A 24722-nucleotide genomic window follows, 5' to 3' on the forward strand; every position below is an offset into this window, starting at 1 on the left:
TACATGTTCAGGGTGTGTCCGAGGTTGAGGGGGCTCTAACAGGGGTTCTTGTGATATCTGAAGGTGTGGGGGTGGCCCCGAATCCAGAGGTAGTGTCGGGGATCTGGCAGCCCAGTTGGGGAGAGAGGCTGATGTATTGGCCTTTGCCTCCCTGATAGCCCAGAGACGGATTTTGTTGTGCTGGTGGGACTCAGAACCGCTGAAGGCGGGGGTATGGGTGTGACCTGGCAGAATTAGTGTTTGAAGAAGGTCAATTTGCTTTGTGGGGGTCGGAACAGGGGTTCACCCGGAGGTGGAAACCATTCACTGATTTCTTCAAGGTGGTTTGAGGGGACAGGGGGGGGGAATTAGGAAGGTGGGTGTGGTGAAGTGTTCGTTTCGGGGGAGGTTGGAGACTGGTGGTTTCTGTTCATGTGAATGCTTGGTCTTTTAATATTTTCATGCATATGTGTAAAAAAAATATTCACGGCATTTTAAAGCAAATGGGAGGTAGTTTCTGCTTAAAAGCACTGGAAAGTAAAGGAGCTGCTAAGAGCTAGAGGGGAGACCACCCCTCGAATATAATCCAGTGCGGATATGCTTATGTTTATACAGGACCTACTAAAATTTAAGGAAAGGATGTAGAGGCATTCTTGCATTTGAGAAAACAGGACTCAAATGTAGTAACTGATGGCAAAGCGGACGGTATCCATACAAAGTATACTGATGGGGCCAGCGCAGATTTTAAAAAATACATTCTGGGTGCATATGAATTAGTTCTGGAGGCATATAGGCTAAAGTTTCAGAATTTAAAGAAACAGCTAGGACAGACATGTAGAATTTGAAAGGGTTATGCAGAACAATTGTAATAGGTGGGCATGAGCATTGGGGGTTGAAACTACCTATGAAGCTCTGAGAAATAATTCCCTTGGACAAATTTAAAAATTCATACCTTCTGTGATAAGAACCCATGTTGAAGCCCAAAGTGTGATAACCGCTAACAAGTAGCAATACTGGCTGATGATTACGAGCTGATCCATAAATTTAAACCTTTGTTCTATCACCCCCATGATCTTGAAAAGGATTAGAAGTGGGATAGTGAAAGGAAAGCAGGTAACCATGATAAGGAATAGATAGTTGGGAATGCTCAGAGATCTCTTCCTCCGACCAGAGTGAAGGTGGAGGGTGGACATGAAACTCGAAGGCCTAAGTGTGACAATTGCAATAAAGTAGGACACGTTCATTCAGCATGTTGAAAGTTGCAAGGCAAGCTAATAGGACTTGTTGGGGTTCATAAGGAGGATTCTAAAAAAGTAACGAAAGTAGAGAATATTGCTCGGCAGACTATAGCTCCCGTAGGAACTTAGAGACCCGAGGTAAACACAGCTGTGGGGGGTGGGGTGGGGGGAGGTTTGGCAGATTAAGTAGATGACAAATATGCAGGGGTTTTGACTAAGGGAAAGATGACCCCATTTTCATCCAAACCCAAACCCATTGCAATTTTAAGGGACACCGGTTCTGCGCAAAGTCTCTTACTGCAGAGGGATTTGGTTTCCCTCCGGAGAGTCCAATTAAAGAAAAGGTGATAAAAAATGGGATAAGAGGAGATTGGGCGGCAGGGGGTGTCGTGGCTAGTGCTGTTGCTTACGGCACTGAGGACCCAGGTTCGATCCCAGACCCAGGTTCGATCCCAGACCCAGGTCACTGCCTGTGTGGAGTTTGTACATTTTCCCTGTCTGTGTGTTTCGCCTCCACAGTCCAAAGATATACAGAATTGGCCAAGCTAAATTGCCCGTTAATGTGGGAAAAAACTAATTGGGTACTCTAAATTTATATTTTTTTAAAACCCTAAAAAGAGATTATACCCCACTGGAATGTGATTTATCAGGTCCAGTATTTGTCGAATTGTTAAGAAGTTGCCAGTAGATGGAGTCAACTTTCATGCAATTATTTGGCAGGAGTGAAGGTTATTGCTTCACCCATGATTCTAGAGTCCGAGGGATGATAAGGAGACAGAACCGTTTCCAGATATTTTTCCATCATGTGTGGTGACCAGGACAATGGGCAAGTCCACCATCGGATGTTAGAATAGCCAAAACTAACCTTGAGAACGGGGTAACTCCAAGGAAGTGTTTGGTAGGGCTTCATTAATTGAGGCCCAGGAGACAGACCGAGAATTACACAGAGTACCATAGTCATCTCTCACAGATGTTGAGGCTGAGGGAGTTCCAGAGTGCCATTATTTTAATAACTTGTCACAAGTAGGCTTCAATGAAGTTACTGTGAAAAGCCCCCATTTGCCACATCCCGCCATCTGTTCGGGGAGGCCGGTGCGGGAATTGAACCTGCGCTGCTGGCCTTGTTCTGCATTACAAGCCAGCTGTTGAACCCACTGTCTAAAACAGCCAAGGTAAGGATGTTACTAGATTTTCCCATTCCCAAAACAAAATCAGAGATTGAGGTTCCTAGGCATGGGTGGGTTTTATAGAAAATTTGTACCCAAGATTAGTACCATAGTACCTTTGACTATGAATTGCAGAAACAAGTCAAAAATGATATGGTCTGCAGAATGCCAAACATCTTTTGAGAAATTGAGGGCCATATTGGTATGGGACCGTTGACTGGCCCTGGTTTTTCCAAACCCTTTAAAATGACTACAGATGCCAGTGACCTGAGGATGGGGCAGTGTTACTACAGGATGGCGAGTCAGGAATAGAGAGGCTAGTAAGATAAGTTTTTTAAAAAAAAGTCTGTGCCAAAGGATGTACTCCGCCATTGAGAAGGAAGCCATAACATTGCCACTAGCTCTTCAGCATTTTGAGGTTTGTGTCCCACATGATATTAAGCAACGCCTAGTCTATACAGACCGTAATCCACTTGCATTTTGTTGAAAGATTTAAAACTCAGAACATAACATTGTCCAGTTTATTGTTGCAACCCTTCAATGTAAAAATCTAATTTCACCTGTGGATCAAGTGGGGCTGGAATTGACCAGGCACTAGCCCAGGGTATCATGAAAAATGAGAAAAATGGCCATTGAAAAAAGGAATGCTGCAGGGACAATTTTATTTTTAATTTCAATTATAGAATTATTTAGAGTATAATGTTATGCAGCTAAGAAAACTAAAAGATGGAACACTGGTACTAGCTCAAGTGTGCAATGTTGAAATATCCCAGGATATGCCACCTATATAAAAATTGTTGGTTCTTTACTGTGGTAGGTATTTTAAAAACTTTATTCCACTTTCCCCACCAACTTCACACCCCCAACCTCCATGACCCCCTAAATAACTGGGTAATTTTTAGAAGGAGAATACCATGTGGGATACAAATATGCACACTTTATTTACAAATTTATTGAGAAACCAATTAAAATAGAAGACCTTTGGTTTTAGGCACATGCACATATCAGAAGCACTAATGAACAGTTAATACAGTTTACAAATTGTGCAAGATGTAATTACATTTTTTACAACCAATATGACTCAGTATTGGTTGCACATTACCAGATAATTTTGTGAAAGTTTCACTAACATGACCAATGTCATATTAGGTTTCACAATTAAGTTGAATCTTGATTTCATTCATTATTAGTATTTGCCTAAACAGTTATTGCTTCAGTAGAGCACCATACACCTCAATATTTTTGCAAAGAAATGAAAGATGGTATGTTTTACTGAATTCATTAAATGTAGTACACCTTAGGCCACACTCTTAATTATATTACAGGAAGAATTTAATTTTAGCAGAAATCAGTACTGATACATGAAGCAGGACCAGAGGTATCTGAGGCACTTTCAATAAGTGTACAGGTTCTCCTCTTGATGGCATTCAACAAAAGTACAGAAACAAATCATATTGGTGCAATAAGACACCAGTCTTGAATCTTGCTTAATGCCAGGTTATATCAGCATATCCTCCTTGTACATACATTCATTCTTCTCTTTGTATATACTTTCATTCTAATTTCCTGGAACAAAAAATAAACTGTGTAATTTGTACATTAATCCAAGCGCAGTCTTTGTTGGTGTCTCAATCGAAGAGCACCAAATTCAGTTTTTCATGGGTTTGAACTAAAAATGAATTTACTGCTCGAGACAGAAGATAAATATAGGTTAATTTCTTGTGTCAAGTTCAAGTTCTGTTTAGTATCATTATGGATGATGTTCAGAGTCCCAGGAAAGTCTTGAAATCAACTGAACCAGCTCCAAAAACATGGCACATAACCAGGCTTGTTTCTGCTATAACTCAAAATAATTCAGACATCAAACTGCGAAGATGTAACATTTTTCTTCTAGTATTTAGGGAGCAACAGATGCTCAGTCACAGAAGGTACACATGAAGGTTTTCAAGGACAGTTAGAAACCAGTGTCTTGGATTCTTTCCTCTTTTTTAGCTCTGAAACGTTTCTGCCGGGATTAGATTTCCTGTTGTATCCAACTGCATGCACTTACAGGTACAGGCGGACACCGGACATTCATGGTGATCCCTGTGGGGGTAAAATAAGACAAGACAAACACTACAGCAGTAAAAATTAGAACCGGAAAGAAGGGGAAGAAATGGAGGTACCACACAAAAGAATGTCTATCATTGTAAACTGTCCATAAATGAAGGTTTAAGATATTCTGAAATTGGCCTATTGATTCCGATTCATAATGAAAAACAAAACTTTTTCAGACTTGGGATAGAAGGGGTGAAGAGGATGGATGAAGGATTTTAAAAAGGATGTGAAAAGATTCAAGTCTAATTCATGTTAAGTTTTACTACAGGTATATTAAAACTATAGTGGCAAGTCATGTTGCAGCTGTGTAGAACCTTAGTTAGGCTACACTTGGAGTATAATGTTCAATTCTGGTCGTCACACTACCAGAAGGATAGAAGGCTTTAGAGGGTGCAGAAGAGATTTACCAGGATGTTGCCTGGTATGGAGGGAATTAGCTATGAGGAGCGGTTGAATAAACTCGTTTTTTTCTCACTGGAACAACGGAGGTTGAGGGGCAACCTGATAGAGGTCTACAAAATTATGAGGGGCATAGACAGAGTGGATAGTCAGAGGGTAGAGGGGTCAATTACTAGAGGGCATAGGTTTAAGGTGCGAGGGGCAAGGTTTAGAGATGTACGAGGCAAGTTTTTTTTTAAAACACGTAGCCATCTGGGATGGCCAAGTCCCGATTACAAAATGTACACTTTGCAAAGAATGCAGGGAAAATGGGCAATACTGAGAAAGCAAGCAGGTGCATGGTTTGTCTGTTGATTGGAGCCGTAGCTACCATACTAATGAGCCATCTCCGGGGACAAACGGGTAACATTTAAGTTACTGATACTAAGGCAGACACCCCGGCGCCAGCGGAGACTAGAACAAAGCAGGCCACCGGCCACCTAGGACACGCCCAGCAATGAGGGCACCCACCCCTTTATTGGAGGAAATCGATAGAAATGATCAAGAAACGGCCCAATTAATTGGGGCCAAGTTCAAGGCCCACCCAAAAGTACGCGAAGCCCCTTCAGGTATAAGAAGGATCCCCCAAGAGAGACTTGCTCTCTTGGCCTTGGCTCTCAGCGAGGAGAGACCTGCCTAGCAGTTGCACCAGAACAAGCAAGTCCAAAGTCAATGCACACTACGAGACAGACACTCCTAGCTACTATTCCATACCAGCTCAACCCCAGCAGCCTCAGAACCGGACAATGGCCATTGTTCCTCTGACTGAGTGGGTGCCTGAAGCAAAGTATAGGCTTTAGTAGTAGTGATAGTTTAGTTGGAAGAGTTTTGTACATGAGTATATTTGACTGTGTGTGTAAATAAATGAGCATTGATTTCGAACTTACTAACTGGTGTATCGAGTCTTTGATCAGTATTCGGTTTTGAACCTTGTGGCGGTATCGAAAGATACCTGGCGACTCTTGAGCAACCGTAATTAGAATTAAGGAAGGCGACCATATTAACCGCCATAAACAGAGCCAATTAAAGAGAGAACACAACGAGCAACACAGAGGGTAGTGGGTGCCTGGAACTCGCTGCCAGAGGAGGTGGTGGAAGCAGGGACGATAGTGACATTTAAGGGGCATCTTGACAAATACATGATTAGGGTGGGAATAGAGGGATACAGACCCAGGAAGTGTAGAAGATTTTAGTTTAGATGAGCAGCATGGTCGGCACGGGCTTGAAGAGCCGAAGGGCCTGTTCCTGTGCTGTACTTTTCTTTGTTCTTTGGAAATGAAAGACATGCAGTGTCCAGCCTTGCACTTGTTAAAATTGAAATACCCTTTAAAGTGTTGAAGCAACCAAGCAGCTGCAACAAAATCAGGCTGAGCCTTCTGGGTTGGTAGTCACCAACTCACTCCATCAGCTACTAGATGAAACATGGCACAGAAACAAGGCATTCCAGCATTTTCTCCTTGCTCTCTGGAAGATAAGTCAGTTTTGTGCCAGTTGCATCACAGAAGGCAGCATCACCAAAACAGTCCATTAAACCAAGTCTGAGAGAGTGCATTTCCACCATGTTAACTCTTACTTTCCTCCTCACTTAGCATAACCACATAATTTTCCTCTTTAATCAGAATTTCTGTTGCAAGAAATGTCCAATTCCTTTATGTAAAGATTTTTGTCCCCTCCCCTTTAATTACAATATCATTTTACATTTCTGCTCCTTATTGTCTTGCTGACCAGTAAAAATAAATCAACACAATTCATTTAAATTAAAATCCTACGCAACCTCAAGGATCAAGTGATGCCAAAACAAATGAAAACAAAATTAGCAGAACTTCTCAAGTCGCTTCATAACGTGATTATTATCTGCATTTCTGGTAACATACACCCCAAATCTACGCTGCATCATTTCCATTATTTTTATACCAATAACGACATGCCTAAAATTTTACTGCATGTTCAGTAGCTTTTTTACTTTGAGGAGCCCACTATTTGGCTCTTTGTACCCGTCTATGGTGGCCAAAAACTGGCCACCCAGTCTGATCTCACTTTTTAGCTTTTGGTCCATATCGTAGGCAAGACAGTTAAAAGTGTATGTCCAAGTAACTTTTTAAATGCAATGACGTTTTCTGCCTCGAACAGCATTTTAAACAGCAAGTTCTAGACCCCACCACCCTCTGGGTGAAACCATTTCTCAACTTCCCTCTAGTCCTTCCATCAATTACTTTAAATTTATGATTCCTGGTTACTGCTAAGGGAACTAACTCCTTACTATCCACTCTCAGACCCTTTTTTTATACACCTCAATCAAATCTCCCCTCAGCCTCCTCCGTTCCGATGAAGACAATCTCAGCCTATCCAATAGTTTCTCATAGCGAAAATTCTCCATTCCTGGCAACAAACCTGTCTACTCTTGTAGCTATGATGGTCTGAGGCATGAGCTGGCTATGCACCCAAAGGGTTGTGAATTTATGGAATTCCTTGCCCAGTAAAGCAGTTGAGGCTCCTTCATTAAATGTTTTTAAGACAAAGATAGATAGTTTTTTGAAGAATAAAGGGTTATGGTGTTCGGACCGGAAAGTGGAACCGAGTCCAAAAAAGATCAGCCATGATCTCATTGAATGGCGGAGCAGGCTCGAGGGGCCAGACGGCCTACTCCTGTTCCTAGTTCTTAAATCTCATGTGCAATCTCTCTTTACAAGATCATAAGACATAGGAGCCGATTTAGGCCATTCGGCCCATTGTGTCTGCTCCACCATTCAATCAAGGCTGATGTTTCTCATCCCCATTCTCCTGCCTTCTCCCCATAACCCCTGATCCCCTTATTAATCAAGAGTGTGATCATATCCTTCCTGTGATGTGGTCATCAGAACTGTAAGCAGTACTCTGGCTGCAGTCCACTGTGTTATGTAGTTCTAGCATAATATTGCTGCTCATTTATTCTATGCCTCAGCTAAAGTATCCCATGAGCCGCCTTAACCAGCTTGTCTACCTGTACTGCTACCATCAATGATCTCTGAATAGGTAGAAATATCCTTCTGTTTCATTACCCTTCTCAATATCCTATTTTAATCCCACCTAAACAGTCCATTGTTTTCCTCCCACAATCTACAACCCACTTCCACAACTGCCACATAGCCACTATTTGATACCACCTGGAAAACATCTTAATCACACTCCCTCTATTTATTTCTATAAATCATCAATTGTACACCACAAAAAGGAACATTAAGCCCTGCAAAATCCTATTGTTAACAGACTCCATGCATTAAAAATACCTTGTTTCCTGCCACTAAATCTGTCAATGGACTTTTACTTTTCTGACCAGTCATGTATATTATACTCCAAAGGAAATTAGGAATTTGGAGCTAATCTTTCCTCAACATTAAACCTAGGGAACACAGGCACAGACTCTCTTCTCCTCCTGTCCCATAATGGTGGAAACTGGTTCTTATATATACACACACTCAAGAATAATGCCCTGTCCTTTCCCTATTCAGTAACACCTACTCTTACTTGCAACTAGGCCATGCACCGCATTGTGACAGAATTGCAGCATTAATAATGTAGGACCTTGTCAAAGAACATGCAAGTCAAATGTGTTACTCTCATGGACTCTCCTTGTTATCATATCAATAACATTCAAATAAAAAACTAGTTAAACACTGCCTTCCCTCATGCTGACCGGCCTTGATTAATCTGTGCCTAAGTTATGACTGATACTGTCCTTCAATTTTTTCCACCCACTTTGGTTGGCTTAGACCTATAGTTTGGTCTATTCCTTTCTTTCTTTGGAAACACAGCCCCACAATAGCTGAAAACATTGAGCATTGGAATATGTAGGTCAGACCCTCTACTACTTCTTTTTCTTTTCTGAATCACTCGGGCCTGGCGATTTAACTGCTTTCAGAGATGCCCAACCCCTTAATATTTCCTGTCTAACTTCTCATATTTCTCGTCCCTCTTCCTTAGCTACAATGTCTGCATTGTCTATATTTACAAATGAGGGTGACAAAGTATGCATAATGAACCACACTGATATTTTCCACCACACAGATGCCTTTTGGTCTCCAAAGGACCCTATTCTTTGGTTATCCTTCATAAAAACCATCTTTAGGTTTTCCTTAATTTTACTCCTAATATTTTTTCATGCCCACTTTTTGCTTGGTTTCCTTTTTAATTTCACCCCTATGCTTTTCATTCTATTCTCTGCTTTTTGCAATGTTGAATCCAACATAAGCTTCTCTTTTCCTGCCTAATTCTACCCTTTATGCTCCTAGACATCTCAGAAGTTCTAGATTTGGGAGTCCCACCCTTTTTCTTTGTTGGAACATATTTGTTCTAAACTCTTGACCATCTCCACCTTCAATGCTTGGACACAGTTTTACCTCCAAGTAACTGTTTCCAACCCATCATGTCAGTTTAGTAAAACAGGACTGTCCATTAATGAGAATTTATATTCCATTAACTGCATTAAATGAATTTGTTTCTGTGCCAGGTTTTCCAAACCTTGAAGTGAAGAGATGGGTTAAAAAAAAAGTGGTCAGTGGTTTAGAAAAAACAAAGTAGAATAAAACTGTGATTCTACGTAGTGACAGGGGCCCAGGGAGACATGCAGTCACAGGGAAAGACAAAAGGGCAGTTCAATCAGTGCGTGGAAGCCAAAGGGCAAGGTAGGATTCCAAGCTCTCTCGCAGGAAATTCTGCAAGACTGTTGGGGCATTGAATTTAGGAACTCGTGTTTGCTCTGAAGTTATAGTGAGTTTAGATTGGAGTTTTTGGGTGCACCTGGGGAAAAAGCATCCAGTGAATGCGCAGAAATCCACTGGATGAAAACACTTTGCAATTGAGCCAGCCCATGCAAAAAGCCGAGGGGCGCGATTCTCCGGAAAGATTTAGAAGTGTGATCGTGAGCGGGAACTGCAGCGAGCTTCCCGGTGCTCAGCCTGGTGGGGCCGGCAGCGCAATACAATGTTAATTGGTCCACTTAACGAGGCCCCATGCTACCTCATGGTGCCGAGGTCCCAGGTTCGATCCCGGCTCTTGGTCACTGTCCGTGTGGAGTTTGCACATTCTCCCTGTGTTTGCAGGGTAAAATGTTCAGGATAGGTGGATTGGCCACGCTAAATTGCCCCTTAATTGTAAAAGATTAATTGGGTACTCTAAATTTATTTTATACAAAACTATTAGGTGGGGTTATTGGATTATGGGGAGGGGGTGGATGCATGGGCCTGTGGGTCGACCTCAGAGGGTCGGTCCAGATGATAGGCTGAATGGCCTCTTTCTGATCTGCAGGCCCCATGTCCCCCCGTGATATTGGTGGTGTTGGCCACTCTTACTGCCCATCCCTTTCTGCTCTGCAAGGGTGCCGGTGGTCTTTCTGTATAAGAAGCTTTTTGTAAAACTGAGAATTGTTCCACTACTTTTTTTGAGCATAGTGTTGTTGAGTGTCACATGTCGGCCAGACCTAGTAAACGTCTTCACCTGTCAATTTACATAGATCATTTTTCCCATGAGTTACTAGATTTATATAATTCAGTTTCTATCGGCATGGTAAGGTACAAACCCATTATCTTGACAGCGAGGGAATAAATAAAATATCTCAATACACATATCTCAACATGACTTGGGGAAAAGAAGGTCATATTTCAACAACCTGGATAATTTCTCAACAGACTGGCTAATTTTATTTTGAAGGCATTCACAAGGTTGATGGATAAAAGGTATTATTTTGACATTTGTCTTGATATTCAAAAAGCTTTTGACACATTACCACACAACAGGTTGCTAAACATGGTTGAGTGCTGAAGGATTTGCTGTCAAATGTCCAATGGGGTAGCACGGTAGCATGGTGGTTAGCATAAATGCTTCACAGCTCCAGGGTCCCAGGTTCGGTTCCTGGCTGGGTCACTGTCTGTGCGGAGTCTGCACGTCCTCCCAGTGTGTGCGTGGGTTTCCTCCGGGTGCTCCGGTTTCCTCCCACAGTCCAAAGATGTGCGGGTTAGGTGGATTGGCCATGCTAAATTGCCCGTAGTGTCCTTAAAAGTAAGGTTGGGGGGGGGGGGGGGGGGGGGGGTTGTTGGGTTACGGGTATAGCGTGGGTTTGAGTAGGGTGATCATTGTTCGGCACAACATCGAGGGCCGAAGGGCCTGTTCTGTGCTGTACTGTTCTATGTTCTATTACAAAAGTAACCGGTTGCACTCTATTTTTTTTTGGCAGTTCTGATGGGGAAATTAAAAATCCACAGGGATTGGTGTTAAGATTGTTGCTCTTCAATGATGAAAGCAACACAAAACTTTCAATAAGATCACAAAAGAAGCAAAATACTTGTACAAGTGTTTGGGCCTTAGATAAAAGTCAGACCCAAATATGATTGGGGTGGGAAGAAATGGTGACAGGTTAGGAGTCTATTCCTACTTGTCCTGATCAGTTCACCAAATGATCAGTATTTTCAGAAATATTAAGGTGGGGTGGTATAAATGAGGGGTCCGATTTTTATTTCTGGTAGATAGCAGCTATTGGGTACCTAACCAGTTATACTTTGTCCATTATTTTTCTACTTGAGCACAGATTTATTTCTCCATTTCCAGTCTATTTGTATTTCAGTAATTTCGGAAACCCACATCAGCACATTTTATAATCTCATTAATCCAAATACCATTTAATTTTGAACAAGGCTGAAATAATGCGCTTGGACAATTTAATAGCATGCAAGGTATTAAAGGGAAAATAATGAAATATTTCCCAACATTTACATAGCTGGCTAGTTAAACTAGCAGAAAAATAATGCACACTACAAAACCAGAGTGAAAAATTAATTAAATCATTGAACAAAAATATATGCCCATGTAGTTCACTTATTTCTGTACAACAGAACCAGTTGGGGGAGTGATCTAAACAAGTCCAAAAAACTGTAGTTGCTTGTAAACTCTCAATTGGAGGGCAATTGTAGCTGTTTTCACATTTCTACTTCCTGGTCTAAGAATCCAGCATGAGATGGCAGGCATTGTCACAGATGTATAACTAACTTTAAGAGGTTAACAGGCAATGTGCCAGATCTGGAATCGGGCAAAGACAGTAACTTTAATGGTGCAGAATGCAGAGCCTCTGAGTAATGATAACATGCTGCACCAGAAATTGTTAGAATGCTGACTAAACCCATGAACAGACTCAATGGCAGGCACCAAATTTATCTCCCTCCCGGTTAGGAACTTCACAATTTGGGGAAACTAAAAGTTCAATGCATTTGCAATCCAAAATACTCCTGAAAGATGAATAAGGCGGCATGGTGGACACAGCCATCTGGGAGATGACAATCTTTTATAAAGCAGGTTCTAAAATGGATCAATGTGGCTTATCTCATTACTCAAAACTATAAACTTTACACGGTAGTACTAATAAATTATCATAATTTATGCCTCCTGTATCGATATAGAAGTCTCATAGATATCTATTACCTGAACCAACTGAGCATATGTCCAGCATGACCTCCATGACGACAGTTCTGGCACCAAGTAAACCAGTTATTGAACTGAGCCAATTTCTTGTCTTTGCTGAGATCCACTTTTTCATCAGACTTTCCAGTGCCTATTCCAAGAAAACAAATCTATAGTTATAGTGGAAAAGCAGTAATATGCTTAAAAGTTCCAAACATAATATTGAAATAATTAGGAATGTTTTGCTCCATCTTACTTTTCACAGTGTTTTCTTTCCCGAGTATTAGTTAACATTTATTACCAACAAAGGTAATTATAAATTTGGCAACTATGTTTATATCACATGTATTTATTTTTAGAAATTAATTAATTTTATTTGTCTTATGGACACCTTTGTTTCTCTCCTTTTGCATTGAGTTTATTGACAGTTGATAAAAATAATTAATTGCCATTGTGAAGAAGTTTTTGGCAAACCTTGCTCCCTTTGTTGACTAATTCATGCATGGTACAAATTGTGTTGACTGATATGCTGGACAAAAGTGGCATGAGTTTTTTTGTTGTTCTCCTCACCCAAAGAATGGTCTGCCAAACCTCGTTATGAAAGTGATATCAGTTAAAAACATTTGTATGAGTAGACAAAACATTACTCAGCAATGACAATAATGATTTCTGCATACGATTATACTAAAGCAGATACTGTATTCAACTAGATACACAGCAAGGGCCAGAGGTTCTTCAGAGGTGCTGGAGAATTGGAATGATTTGCTGCAGGGAGTGGTTGAAGCAGAGAAGTGGTCCAGCTTTTAAAGGGAAATATACAAAGCAAAAGGAAGATACAGAGATATGGAAAGACAGCACAGTAGTATTTTTAGTTTTGTACATTCTAGCAAGAAGCTGGTACAGATATGGTTGACATAATGGCCTGCCTCAGGGTTATGAAGTTCTAAATCTCATGTTTTATCGTGCACATACACGCAGGGCCAGAGAAGTTCTTCAGAGTTGCTGGAGTATGGAATGATTTGCTGCATTGAGTAATTGAAACAGTGAAGCAGTGCATATTTTAACAGGAATGGAACAGCAACCACATCAGTCATTCCCTTTATTATGGATTCCTTCCTTCACTCTCATCCTCCCCCTCAGTTGAGTAATTTTGCAGAGCTGGTGTGTGGACAACTTCATGCTATCCAAACCATTCTAAACCACAGATTTTCGACCATGTGTCCCTTTCACAGGCCAAGTGGAGATTTCATCCATATTGGGAAGTTCAGAATTGCAATCATCTCAACTCAAATACGATACAAATTATTGAGCTGGTGTCAGCAATTACCAAGATCCAAGAAAGACAACAAACTACTTTGCTGAAGGATTGCTCTGATTTCTATTTTAACCAGACTGTGAGACAGTGTCCTGATACCAAATATTAACAGTTACCTAGGCAGCTTGAAACTGGCGTTCCCATATTGATAAGACAGAGTGCACAGCGGGGGAGAGGTTTACGACATCCTGGACAACTTGTGACCTTTGATTTGGTTGGAGAACCACTAACACCGTATTGGCTGAAACTTCGTCCCTGATGTGGCATGGCAGAACAACTATACGATATTGATTTTCCACAGAAATTGCAGCTCACAAACACCTGGAATACATATAACACACAACTGAGAACAGGAAATGTGAAGTATAAAACAGCATTGAAATGGCTTGATTATAATTTTCCTCACGAAAGGTAACAAAATGTAAGCCAACACAAAAGTTTCTCACTCACCAAAACAAACGGCAAGTCAGATATTTGACATATTGCATGATTGAGTAAAATTAATAGAAAGCAAACATTTATTCATTTATCAAGATCTATTTACCGTATACATTTCCAAGGAGGAAATGAAGCCAGGAGAGCAGCACCAGTTGCTGGTGGAGAGATGAAGAGGAGCAACAGAATAAGGAGGCAGTGTGCACCCACGTGAGAATAAGCAGACAGCTCTTAGAGCCACGTCGCACATGTGTCTACTTACTCAGGGTTCACACTTATAAAAGCACACAGGCAAGTCAGTAACATCAATTCCCGTGTTCCTGCTTCGTACATTAACTAGCTTCCCAAAACTTTTTCCTCTAATGCTGTAGTTTAAATCCATTTCCACGTTATTGAATGGATAAGGAGAATAACTGATACAATAGCTTTGCATACTAAATGTATTTACTATACGTGAATACGTAACATGGAAACATTCATCACGATTCATCATGAACTTTCATTTTCATTCAGAGACCAGAAGAGGATGGGTAAGCGGTAAAAAAATTCACATTTAATCAGTGTGGGGTGCAAATTTCAAATGGAAAATTAAGATACTCCACTGAATATTGGTGGGACTGAGAAATATTGTTACTTTGCACCTAGCCTGCCAGAAACATGCCACAGACACTCTAAACAAGCACAATTTACTATTGTTACGATGTGCATGATGATATTCCAGATTTTTTAAAGACTATTTTAAAGGCTCCTTTGTTTTAAAACTTGGACCGAGTTCTGGGGGAGGCGGGACCAGTACAAACCGGACGGTCTGCACCTTGGCAGGACTGGAACCGATGTCCGGGGGGGTTTGCTAGAGCTGTTGGGGAGGGTTTAAACTAATGTGGCAGGGGGATGGGAACCGATGCAGGAACTTGGAAGGTAGTAAAACAGGGACAGAAGCAAAAGGAAGTAAGGGGGAAAGTGCAAGGCAGAGAAGCCATAATCAAAAATCAAAAAGGGCGACAGTACAAGGTACAGTGACTGAGGGAGCTCAGTGAATAGGCCCAGTAATACTAAAAGGAATAAAACTGGAGATGTTAAGATTCAAAACAGAGGGAAAAAAAACAACATAAGTGTGCTTTACCTGAATGCTCGTAGTATTCGGAATAAAGTAAATGAGTTGATGGCGTAAATCATCATGAATGACTATGATTTAGTGGCCATTACTGAAACATGGTTAAAGGATGGTCACGACTGGGAGTTAAATATCCGAGGGTATCAAACTATTCGGAAGGAAAGAGTTGATGGTAAGGGAGGTGATGTAGCTCTGTTATTTAAGGATGACATCCGGGCAATAGTAAGGGATGAACCCCCTTGTTCAAGAAAGGATCAAGACAAAAGATGGAAAATTATAGGCCAATTAGCCTAACCTCGGTTGTTGGTAAAATTCTAGAATCGATCATTAAGGATGAGATTTCTAAATTCTTGGAAGAGCAGGGTCGGATTAGAACAAGTCAACATGGATTTAGTAAGGGGAGGTCGTGCCTGACGAACCTGTTAGAATTCTTTGAGGAGGTGACAAGTAGGTTAGACCAGGGAAACCCAGTGGACGCGGTCTATCTGGATTTCCAAAAGGCCTTTGATAAGGTGCCACACAGGAGGCTGCTGAGTAAGGTGAGGGCCCATGGTGTTCGAGGTGAGCTACTGGCATGGGTTGAGGATTGGCTGTCTGACAGAAGGCAGAGAGTTGGGATAAAAGGTTCTTTTTCGGAATGGCAGCCGGTGACCAGCGGTGTCCCACAGGGTTCAGTGTTGGGGCCGCAGCTGTTCACCATATATATTAATGATCTGGATGAAGGGACTGGGGGCATTCTAGCGAAGTTTGCCGATGATACGAAGTTAGGTGGTCAGGCAGGTAGTGCTGAGGAAGTGGGGAGGCTGCAGAAGGATCTAGACAGTTTGGGAGAGTGGTGCAGGAAATGGCTGATGCAATTCAACGTGAGAAAATGTGAGGTCTTGCACTTTGGAAAAAAGAATCCAAGCATAGACTACTTTCTAAACGGTGAGAAAATTCATAATGCCAAAGTACAAAGGGGTCTGGGAGTGCTAGTCGAGGATTCCCTAAAGGTAAACATGCAGGTTGAATCTGTGATTAAGAAAGCGAATACAATGTTGTCATTTATCTCAAGAGGGTTGGAATATAAAAGCAGCGATGTGCTACTGAGCCTTTATAAGGCTCTGGTTAGGCCCCATTTGGAGTACTGTGTCCAGTTTTGGGCCCCACATCTCAGGAAGGACATACTGGCACTGGAGCGTGTCCAGCGGAGATTCACACGGATGATCCCTGGAATGGCGGGTCTAACATATGATGAACGGCTGAGGATCCTGGGATTGTATTCATTGGAGTTTAGAAGGTTAAGGGGAGATCTAATAGAAACTTACAAGATAATACATGGCTTAGAAAGGGTGGATGCAAAGAAACTGTTTCCGTTAGGCGAGGAGACGAGGACCCGTGGGCACAGCCTTAGAATTAGAGGGGGTAAATTCAGAACAGAAATGCGGAGACATTTCTTCAGCCAGAGAGTGGTGGGCCTGTGGAATTCATTGCCGCGGAGTGCAGTGGAGGCCGGGACACTAAATGGCTTCAAGGCAGAGATAGATAAATTCTTGATGTCGCGAGGAATTAAGGGCTACGGGGAGAATGCTGGTAGGTGGAGTTGAAATGCCCATCAGCCATGATTGAATGGCGGAGTGGACTCGATGGGCCGAATGGCCTTACTTCCACTCCTATGTCTTATGGTCTTATGACATCGGTGCTATGGAGGATAAGGTTGAATCCATTTGGGTGGAAATCAGGAATAGTAAGGCGAAAAAGTCACTGATAGGAGGAGTAGTAGGAGGAGTAGGCCACCAAATAGTAACGTTATGGTGGGGCAGGCAATAAACAAAGAAATAACTGATGCATGTAGAAATGGTACAGCAGATGGTACAGCAGTTATCATGGGGGATTTTAATCTACATGTCGATTGGTTTAACCAGGTCGGACAAGGCAGCCTTGAGGAGGAGTTTATAGAATGTATCCGCGATAGTTTCCTAGAACAGTATGTAATGGAACCTACGAGGGAACAAGCAGTCCTAGATCTTGTCCTGTGTAATGAGACAGGATTGATTCATGATCTCATAGTTAGGGATCCTCTCGGAAGGAGCGATCACAATATGGTGGAATTTAAAATACAGATGGAGGGCGAGAAGGTAAAATCAAATACTAGTGTTTTGTGCTTAAACAAAGGAGATTACAATGGGATGAGAGAAGAACTAGCTACGGTAGACTGGGAGCATAGACTTTATGGTGGAACAGTTGAGGAACAGTGGAGAACCTTCCAAGCGATTTTTCACAGTGCTCAGCAAAGGTTTATACCAAGAAAAAGGAAGGACGGTAGAAAGAGGGAAAATCGACCATGGATATCTAAGGAAATAAGGGAGAGTATCAAATTGAAGGAAAAAGCATACAAAGTGGCAAAGATTGGTGGGAGACTAGTGGACTGGGAAATCTTTAGGGGGCAACAGAAAGCTACTAAAAAAGCTATAAAAAAGAGTAAGATAGAGGATGAGTGTAAATTTGCTCAGAATATAACAGACAGTAAAAGTTTCTACAAATATATAAAACAAAAGAGTGGCTACGGTAAATATTGGTCCTTTAGCGGATGAGAAGGGAGTTTTAATAATGGGAGATGAGGAAATGGCTGAGGAACTGAACAGGTTTTTTGGGTCGGTCTTTACAGTAGAAGACACAAATAACATGCCAGTGACTGATAGAAATGAGGCTATGACAAGTGAGGACCTTGAGAGGATTGTTATCACTAAGGAGGTAGTGATGGGCAAGCTAATGGGGCTAAAGGTAGACAGGTCTCCTGGCCCTGATGGAATGCATCCCAGAGTGCTAAAAGGGATGGCTAGGGAAATTGCAAATGCACTAGTGATAATTTACAAAAATTCACTAGACTCTGTGGTGGTCCGGGAAATTGAGGAATAAAAAATATTGTTTCACGCGAGACTGATGCCAAAGTCCAAAGGTGGATTCTGACACCAAGGTCAGCAGCTGATGCTGGGTGATTCGCTTTTCAAGTAGAAATTACTTCCATGATGGGATAAGCACGTAGAGATGATTTAGCCTTGGTCGGCAATGGTATAGAAATTCAAAATGCCCAGTAGAAATGGTGTAGATGGGGACCAGCCAATTACCTTGTTTGGAGCTGCTGCTTGCTAAATGGAAGATGACATTAATTGGCAGTGAAACAAGATAATGGCAACTGGTTCCCACAGCTCAGGGGAGGGCGGGAGTCATGTGACTCCCACCTTTCGCTTTGACAAAAGATGTATATTCCTTTGTCTGGATTCTTGACGTTTCAATTATTAAGAATTTCAAAGAAGGTTGCAGAATTCTTTGTCTTAGCAAACTAGTAGTTTCTGCTGGCCAGGCTTGCCTTTATAGGAAATATACTTATACTTTGTGAAATTATAATTCCTTTTTTGAATATGGTTTGTGTAGTTCACAGGCCGCTAAAGATGATAAGATGCTTTGTTATTGCCAGAAATGTAATTGTTTTGACAGTAACAGCTAGACAAGTCTTAATTTGAAAGTCTTTATTCTGTTTCTCAAATTTTATAAATTAGCCATGAGGATATATAAATTTTAGAAAAATATAGTGTACGGTCTTGGCTCCCTTGGAGACCTGTCCTATGCCCCCACCCCATGGAGACCTGTCCAAACATGCTTATTTAATCAGACTAGGTTAGGTACTGGGACCAGGAGAAAGCTCCATGCATGGCACTGGGATATCTTGGACATAGGGGTGACGGGGTGAAAGGTTATCAAGGGTCGGCAGGAATGTGAAATTGAGGTTAAAATCAGACCAGTCATGATCTTATTGAATGGCGGAATATGCTCAAAAGCCAATTGGCCTGCTCATAATTTGTATGAAATAATAATCTTTATTTTCACAAGTAGGCTTATATGTGATTATTATGTACAAATTATGAGCAGGCCAGTTGGCTTGAGAGAGAATCAGGGTCATGAAACGTATGCTATCTCAGTACAGTGAATTCACATGCATTGTCTACCCACTATTAACTACGCAATCTTCACTTAGAAACAAAAGGAAAAGACTCCAGCGAGTTAGGAAATAACATGAAAAGCAGAGAGATCAAAAAAGTCTTGGGACATTGCAATATCTCATTAGACACTCATCGAACAGCTTCCCTCCTCTAACTGGAAATGTCCTTGAAGAAGTGTCACAATGTAAAGCAGGTCAAGGCAGGGTACAAGCACAGATAGGATTGCTGCACAGTCTGACCATACACCAAGCCAAACAGGTAACTGCAACTGTAACAGTATCACTTAGGTGATCTGTCAACCTCCAATCTTTCAAGAATCTCCCCTTTTGTTCACAATAATGTCTCATCCAACATCTATACCAGTGTCAAGTTGTTCATGGAATGTTTTCAATCTCCATCTTTAGTCTCCATCTAATGTTTTCAATCTCCATCTAATTTCTGCTCATGAAAGTCACCATGCATGGTATAGATTCTATACCATGCATGGTGACTTTCATGAGCAGAAATTTTTCAGATAGACCAATCTGATCATATATAAAGCTCTTCCACAGGTGAACCTCTTCACAGTAGGAACGTAGCAGGAATGAATCAGGCTTCAACATTTTGTTACCAGAAGTTGGAAAAACTATTAAATTATTTGGTAAAACATTGAAAAAATGTCAATCTTTGAAATTTTTAAAACACACAAAATTTGTGTCCCCCAATCAGAATTACTTTGGGATCCTAGATGTTTGTGATCCCAGTTGATAGCACCACAAAGACCACAACTTTTACTTGTTTTAGAAAACATGGATGAACAGAATCACAGGACTATCTGTTCTTTAGTTTCTGGGGCTTGCTTTCTTCCTACTATGCCATTGTCCTGCTTCTGACAGAGCTGATTCCTCTCTAATTGCTAAACTCCCAACTGCCTGGTGTCCAGTTAAAACTAAATTCAAAAGGTCTGTCTAATTTAAAAGTGGCCCCTGGTTGCGAAGCAACATTCTGTTTTTCTTCAAGCTCTTGTTTACTTTTCATGCCGATCTCGCAAGCCCACCTTCCATCCATTGGCTCCATCTACACCTTCTGCTGCCTTGGAAAAACAGGCAGCATAATCAAAGACTCCTCCCACCAACATTCTCTCTTCCAACAGGCAGAAGATAACAAAAGTTTGAGAACATGCACCAATAGATTCAAAAATAACTTCTTCCCTGCTGTAATCAGACTCCCGAATAGCCCTCTGATGAACTGAACTGATCTTTCTACACATCCTCTCTACAGTTGTAGCACTATATTCTGCATGCATCACCTGAAGTCTAATGTTTATGTATTTATATCATGTACTTATCGTCATGTATGGAGAACATGAATCTAATTAGAGTTTCACTCTTTCTTACACGGAAACACTAAATTAAACTCACTTAAATCTATATCTTATTTTTAATATCCAACAATACAAACATAGATTCCTTAAAACTACCTGTGCTTCCTGACATACCAATACTACGTATTAGAGGCAAACCAAATTTCCATGATGAAATAAATAGCAACCGTAGATACAGTTAAACACTAGTTCAACTTTAATTACTGAATCCGTATTGGATTCACCCATTTTCAGGATTTAAAACCACCTCAGTTTTATTCTCCAATTAGTTATCAAGTCAGTTGTGGTTTTCCACAATAACAACTATTCTGAAGCCAACTTACTTAATGTCGCAGAACTGAAAAATAGCATCTGCTCCAGTTATTAAAAATTGGCATCTTATTGAATTTCATAAAAACTATTATGAATTAAATGTTACATTGACATTGAGTGGTCAGGATTTTCCGGTCCCAACCGCAGGCGGGGCCAGAAAATCCCAGCCGATATCTTTTGTGGAAGTGACTTTAAGATAGGAACATGTTCATTTCAAATCTTTCACTAGGGTAATATGCAATGTCTTTGTCCTAACTGGATAAAGTAAAATTCCGATATCTTGCTTAACCCTAGCCACAATTATTTCTGAATTGTACCACTTTGGAAAGATTTGTTTTGTAAATTTAGAGTAACCAATTCATTTTTTTCCCAATTAAGGGGCTATTTAGCGTGGCCAATCCACCTACCCTGCACATCTTTGGGTTGTGGGGGCGAAACCCACACAAACACGGGGAGAATGTGCAAACTCAACACAGATAGTGACCCAGAGCCGGGATCGAACCTGGGACCTCGGCGCCGGAGGCAGCAGGGCTAACCCACTGCGCCACCGTGCTGCCCCATTTTGGAAAGATTACACCATTATATGGAGATTGTTATGCAAGTGTAGTTCAGCTAAGAGTAAAATTATGAATGCCAACAATAGCTTTTCAAATGGATCATCTAAAAATAAACTTTGGGAATAGTTCTATGAAAATGTCCAAAAACACAATTGAAGCTAACATTTAAAGGGTCTAAATCCAACTAGTAATCATGAACAACTTGAAGTGGAAATCACCATTACCAGTTGTGTGATAGCAAAATAACGTGGGATTTTACTGAATCAAATAGCCACATGCCTGCCAGCTTATGAAAAATCACTGTGTATAATTTATTTTAACCTGGCTGAAGGAAGCAGAAACCCCAAAGGCCAAGATACTCAATACAACACTAAAGTTCATATTTCCTACACCTAATATCTGGGTCTCAAATAACAGCTGTCCTTTATGTGGAACGTTGCAAAACTGGCATTCAATAGTTGCCCTTCTACTTTGTCTGAGAAAAAAACGAGGGAATGATATTTGGAGTCAAGGCTAGCCCACTATTTATTCATCAAGCAAAACTTTCCATTTAAAGACAGTTTTAATTGGTACAACTTACTCTCCAGCTTTTCTGCAGGAACTCGACTCACAATTGCTTGGGAAGGCATACAGTAAGAAGCATAGATGCCTGTTCCATCACTCTTTAAGTACAGTGTTTTGAAAGATTCCAAGGGTGGCTCCTTGGGTAATGCACTGTTTGAGGACTATGACACGCAAAAGAGGTAAATGAGCAATATTACAACTGCCTATTTATAGTACCGTGGCAAAATCAGGGATTTGCTAAAATTTAATTTTAAGTAGAAAATACCTACTGTATGTGCAGTTATGATTTCCATGTATGGGTACAGAAAGAAAGTTGTTACAGTTCCCAATTTTCTTCTCAGAACTTTAATCGGATGAGAAAACAATTTAAATTGCAGCAGTTTACCAAGTTTCATTGTAACAGGTTTGTCTGATTTTTCCTTCCTTAAAAAAAAATCAATCTTTTCTCTAAATGAAAGCAACATTTTTTTAAATTTTTTTTTTTTTTTTTTACACAACTATATTGCTCAGCTTCTTAAAAAAACACTTTACCTGTGCAAGAGGCTTTGAACATGGGTCCAACTTACTCCTGTGGATGTCAAATTCAGCCCTCTTATGCCAGAACCTCCAAGCATCTAGTAGGTTTCTATAATTTTCAATCCAATATTGGACCCTGGAATCTTTCACAACATCATTTGGCAAACCCTGAGGATGTTTAAATGCTTTATTTAAAAATTCATAATACTCTCTAAAAACACATCATTAAAGAGGTCAGAATTAGCTTTTCTAGGCATTTGCCAGAAGTGGGTGGAAATCACAACATCACTTATAACCTTTCCGCAATAAGGTATTTTTGCTGTGCATACGTCATGAGTTATGACATGAATTAATAAAATGTACAGATTTTTTTCAATGCCAACTCTTAAAGGTAATTTTCATTAGGTGATGTATCTTCTTAGTAAAGCAACCTGAAGCTAAACATCACACTGTTTGTAATACACCTCCTTTCAACTATTGTAACCTTCCTTCAATTACGTCTCCTTTCAACCAACTAAACATACTGGAATACCAACGAGTCATCAGTTAATCAAATTTATTAACAATTTTACAATTAAAATAATTATTACTCGCAATGATTTGCTGTGCAGCATTTATCCATCAGTTTAGATGGAGAGGAGAAATAACAAGGGAAAGAAGTTATTAGTGGGAGTAGTTTATAAAACCCCTGACAGTAGCTTTACGGTAGGGAAGAACATAAATCAGTAAATAACAGGGGCTTGTAAGAAAGGTACTGCAATAATCGTGGAGGATTTTAAACTTCATATGCAAAAGTAGCCTGGAGAATGAGTTTATACAATGCAATACAGACATGCCCTTTCTTAGAACAATACCAGAACCAACCAGGGAACAATAATTTTTAACCTGGCAAGATTAATTAGTTAACATGATACAAGTTCATATCCCAGTTCAGGGTGAGAAACTTGGGTTCGAAACTATTGTTAAACTTAAATAAAGGCAATTATAAGGTGGCTAAATTGGAATGGAAAAATTGGTTAAAAGGTAAGACAGTAGAGAAACAATGGTAGGCATTCAAGATGATATTTTAAAACTCTCAGCAAAGACACATCCCACTGAGAGAAAGAAAGACTATAAAAAGGATGCACCATCCATGGCTAAGTATGGAAGTTAAGGATGGTATTAAACTGGAAGAAAATGCACACAATATAAAGGTTAGTGGAAAGTCAGAAGATTGAACAGATTTTAGAAACCAAAATGACTAAATGAATAATTTTGCCTAAAACATCCGATCAGAGTCAGAGCCCTCGTGTCCAATGCTGATCAGGCATAAAACTACTCACTTACCCGCATATGTTGAAACGGCTCCAACCTCTGATCTGCGATACAGAACTTCCCCAGTGCAGGAATTCTCAGAGCAGCAAAGAGAATCTGCGCTAAAGCCACACCCCTTATGGCACTAGCTGCTATCAGTGTTTAAAGGTTCCCAAGTTTCTCAGTGGTTAGTGAATGAGTGCAAGAACAAGTGAATGGGTGAGTAAATGGGCAGCTCTGTAGGTGTGTAAGTGGCTGAAGTTAATAGTAAGTGGGGAGGGTTGCAGCTGGGCGAGAGCAGCAGAGTCGGTGAGTGGATAGGTGGATCTTATTATCAGTGTCACATGTAGGCTTACATTAACACTGCAATGACGTTACTGTGAAAATCCCCTAGTTGCCACATTCCAGTGCCTGTTCGGGTACACAGGGGGAGAATACAGAATGTGCAATTCACCCAACAGCACATCTTTTGGGACTTGTGGGAGGAAACCGGAGCACCCGGAGGAAACCCATGCAGACACGGGGAGAACATGCAGACTCCCCCAGACAGTGACCCAAGCTGGTAATCAAACCTGGGACCCTAGCGCCGTGAAGCAAGTGTTAACCACTGTGCTACCGTGCCACCCACAGACCCAGATGGGTCACGTGCTAGTCAGGAGAGTGGTGAGGGGAATCATGTGGTGGCTAAAAGTGTGTGGGGATGGTCAGGGGTGTAGAGGGTCTCAATTTTAGAGTTCGCCAGGAGTTACAGTAGGTTTTCCTGTCTAACATCCTGGGTAACTATCCAGATAGCTAGGTTGGCACTGTCCAAAGTCTCAAACTTTGAAATAGAGTTGAAGTCTTTTTCCAGAGGGTCACAGGAAGCAAGAGAATTGCCATCGGCAGTTCAAACTGCCCAGACAATTCCCACAGCATGTAGTCAATGCATTG

The 24722-nt window shown here is 41.0% G+C and overlaps 1 protein-coding gene across 2 annotated transcripts in view; it reads right to left on the reverse strand.

Moving 5' to 3' along the window:
- Nucleotides 1-3300: 3300 nt before the first annotated feature.
- The window catches only part of mios (missing oocyte, meiosis regulator, homolog (Drosophila)), a 71685-nt gene continuing 50263 nt past the window's right edge, over nt 3301-24722 (reverse strand). For both annotated transcript variants that reach the window (XM_038797524.1, XM_038797525.1), the window contains exons 8-11: nt 22515-22667; nt 13775-13979; nt 12365-12494; nt 3301-4468 (exon numbers count right to left, since the gene is read on the reverse strand). In XM_038797524.1, the coding sequence (XP_038653452.1) occupies nt 4372-4468; nt 12365-12494; nt 13775-13979; nt 22515-22667 (585 nt within the window). In that variant the 3' untranslated portion in view covers nt 3301-4371. The remainder of the gene's footprint in view (nt 4469-12364; nt 12495-13774; nt 13980-22514; nt 22668-24722) is intronic.

Source organism: Scyliorhinus canicula, chromosome 5, assembly GCF_902713615.1.
Source record: "Scyliorhinus canicula chromosome 5, sScyCan1.1, whole genome shotgun sequence".
Lineage (NCBI taxonomy): Eukaryota > Metazoa > Chordata > Chondrichthyes > Carcharhiniformes > Scyliorhinidae > Scyliorhinus > Scyliorhinus canicula.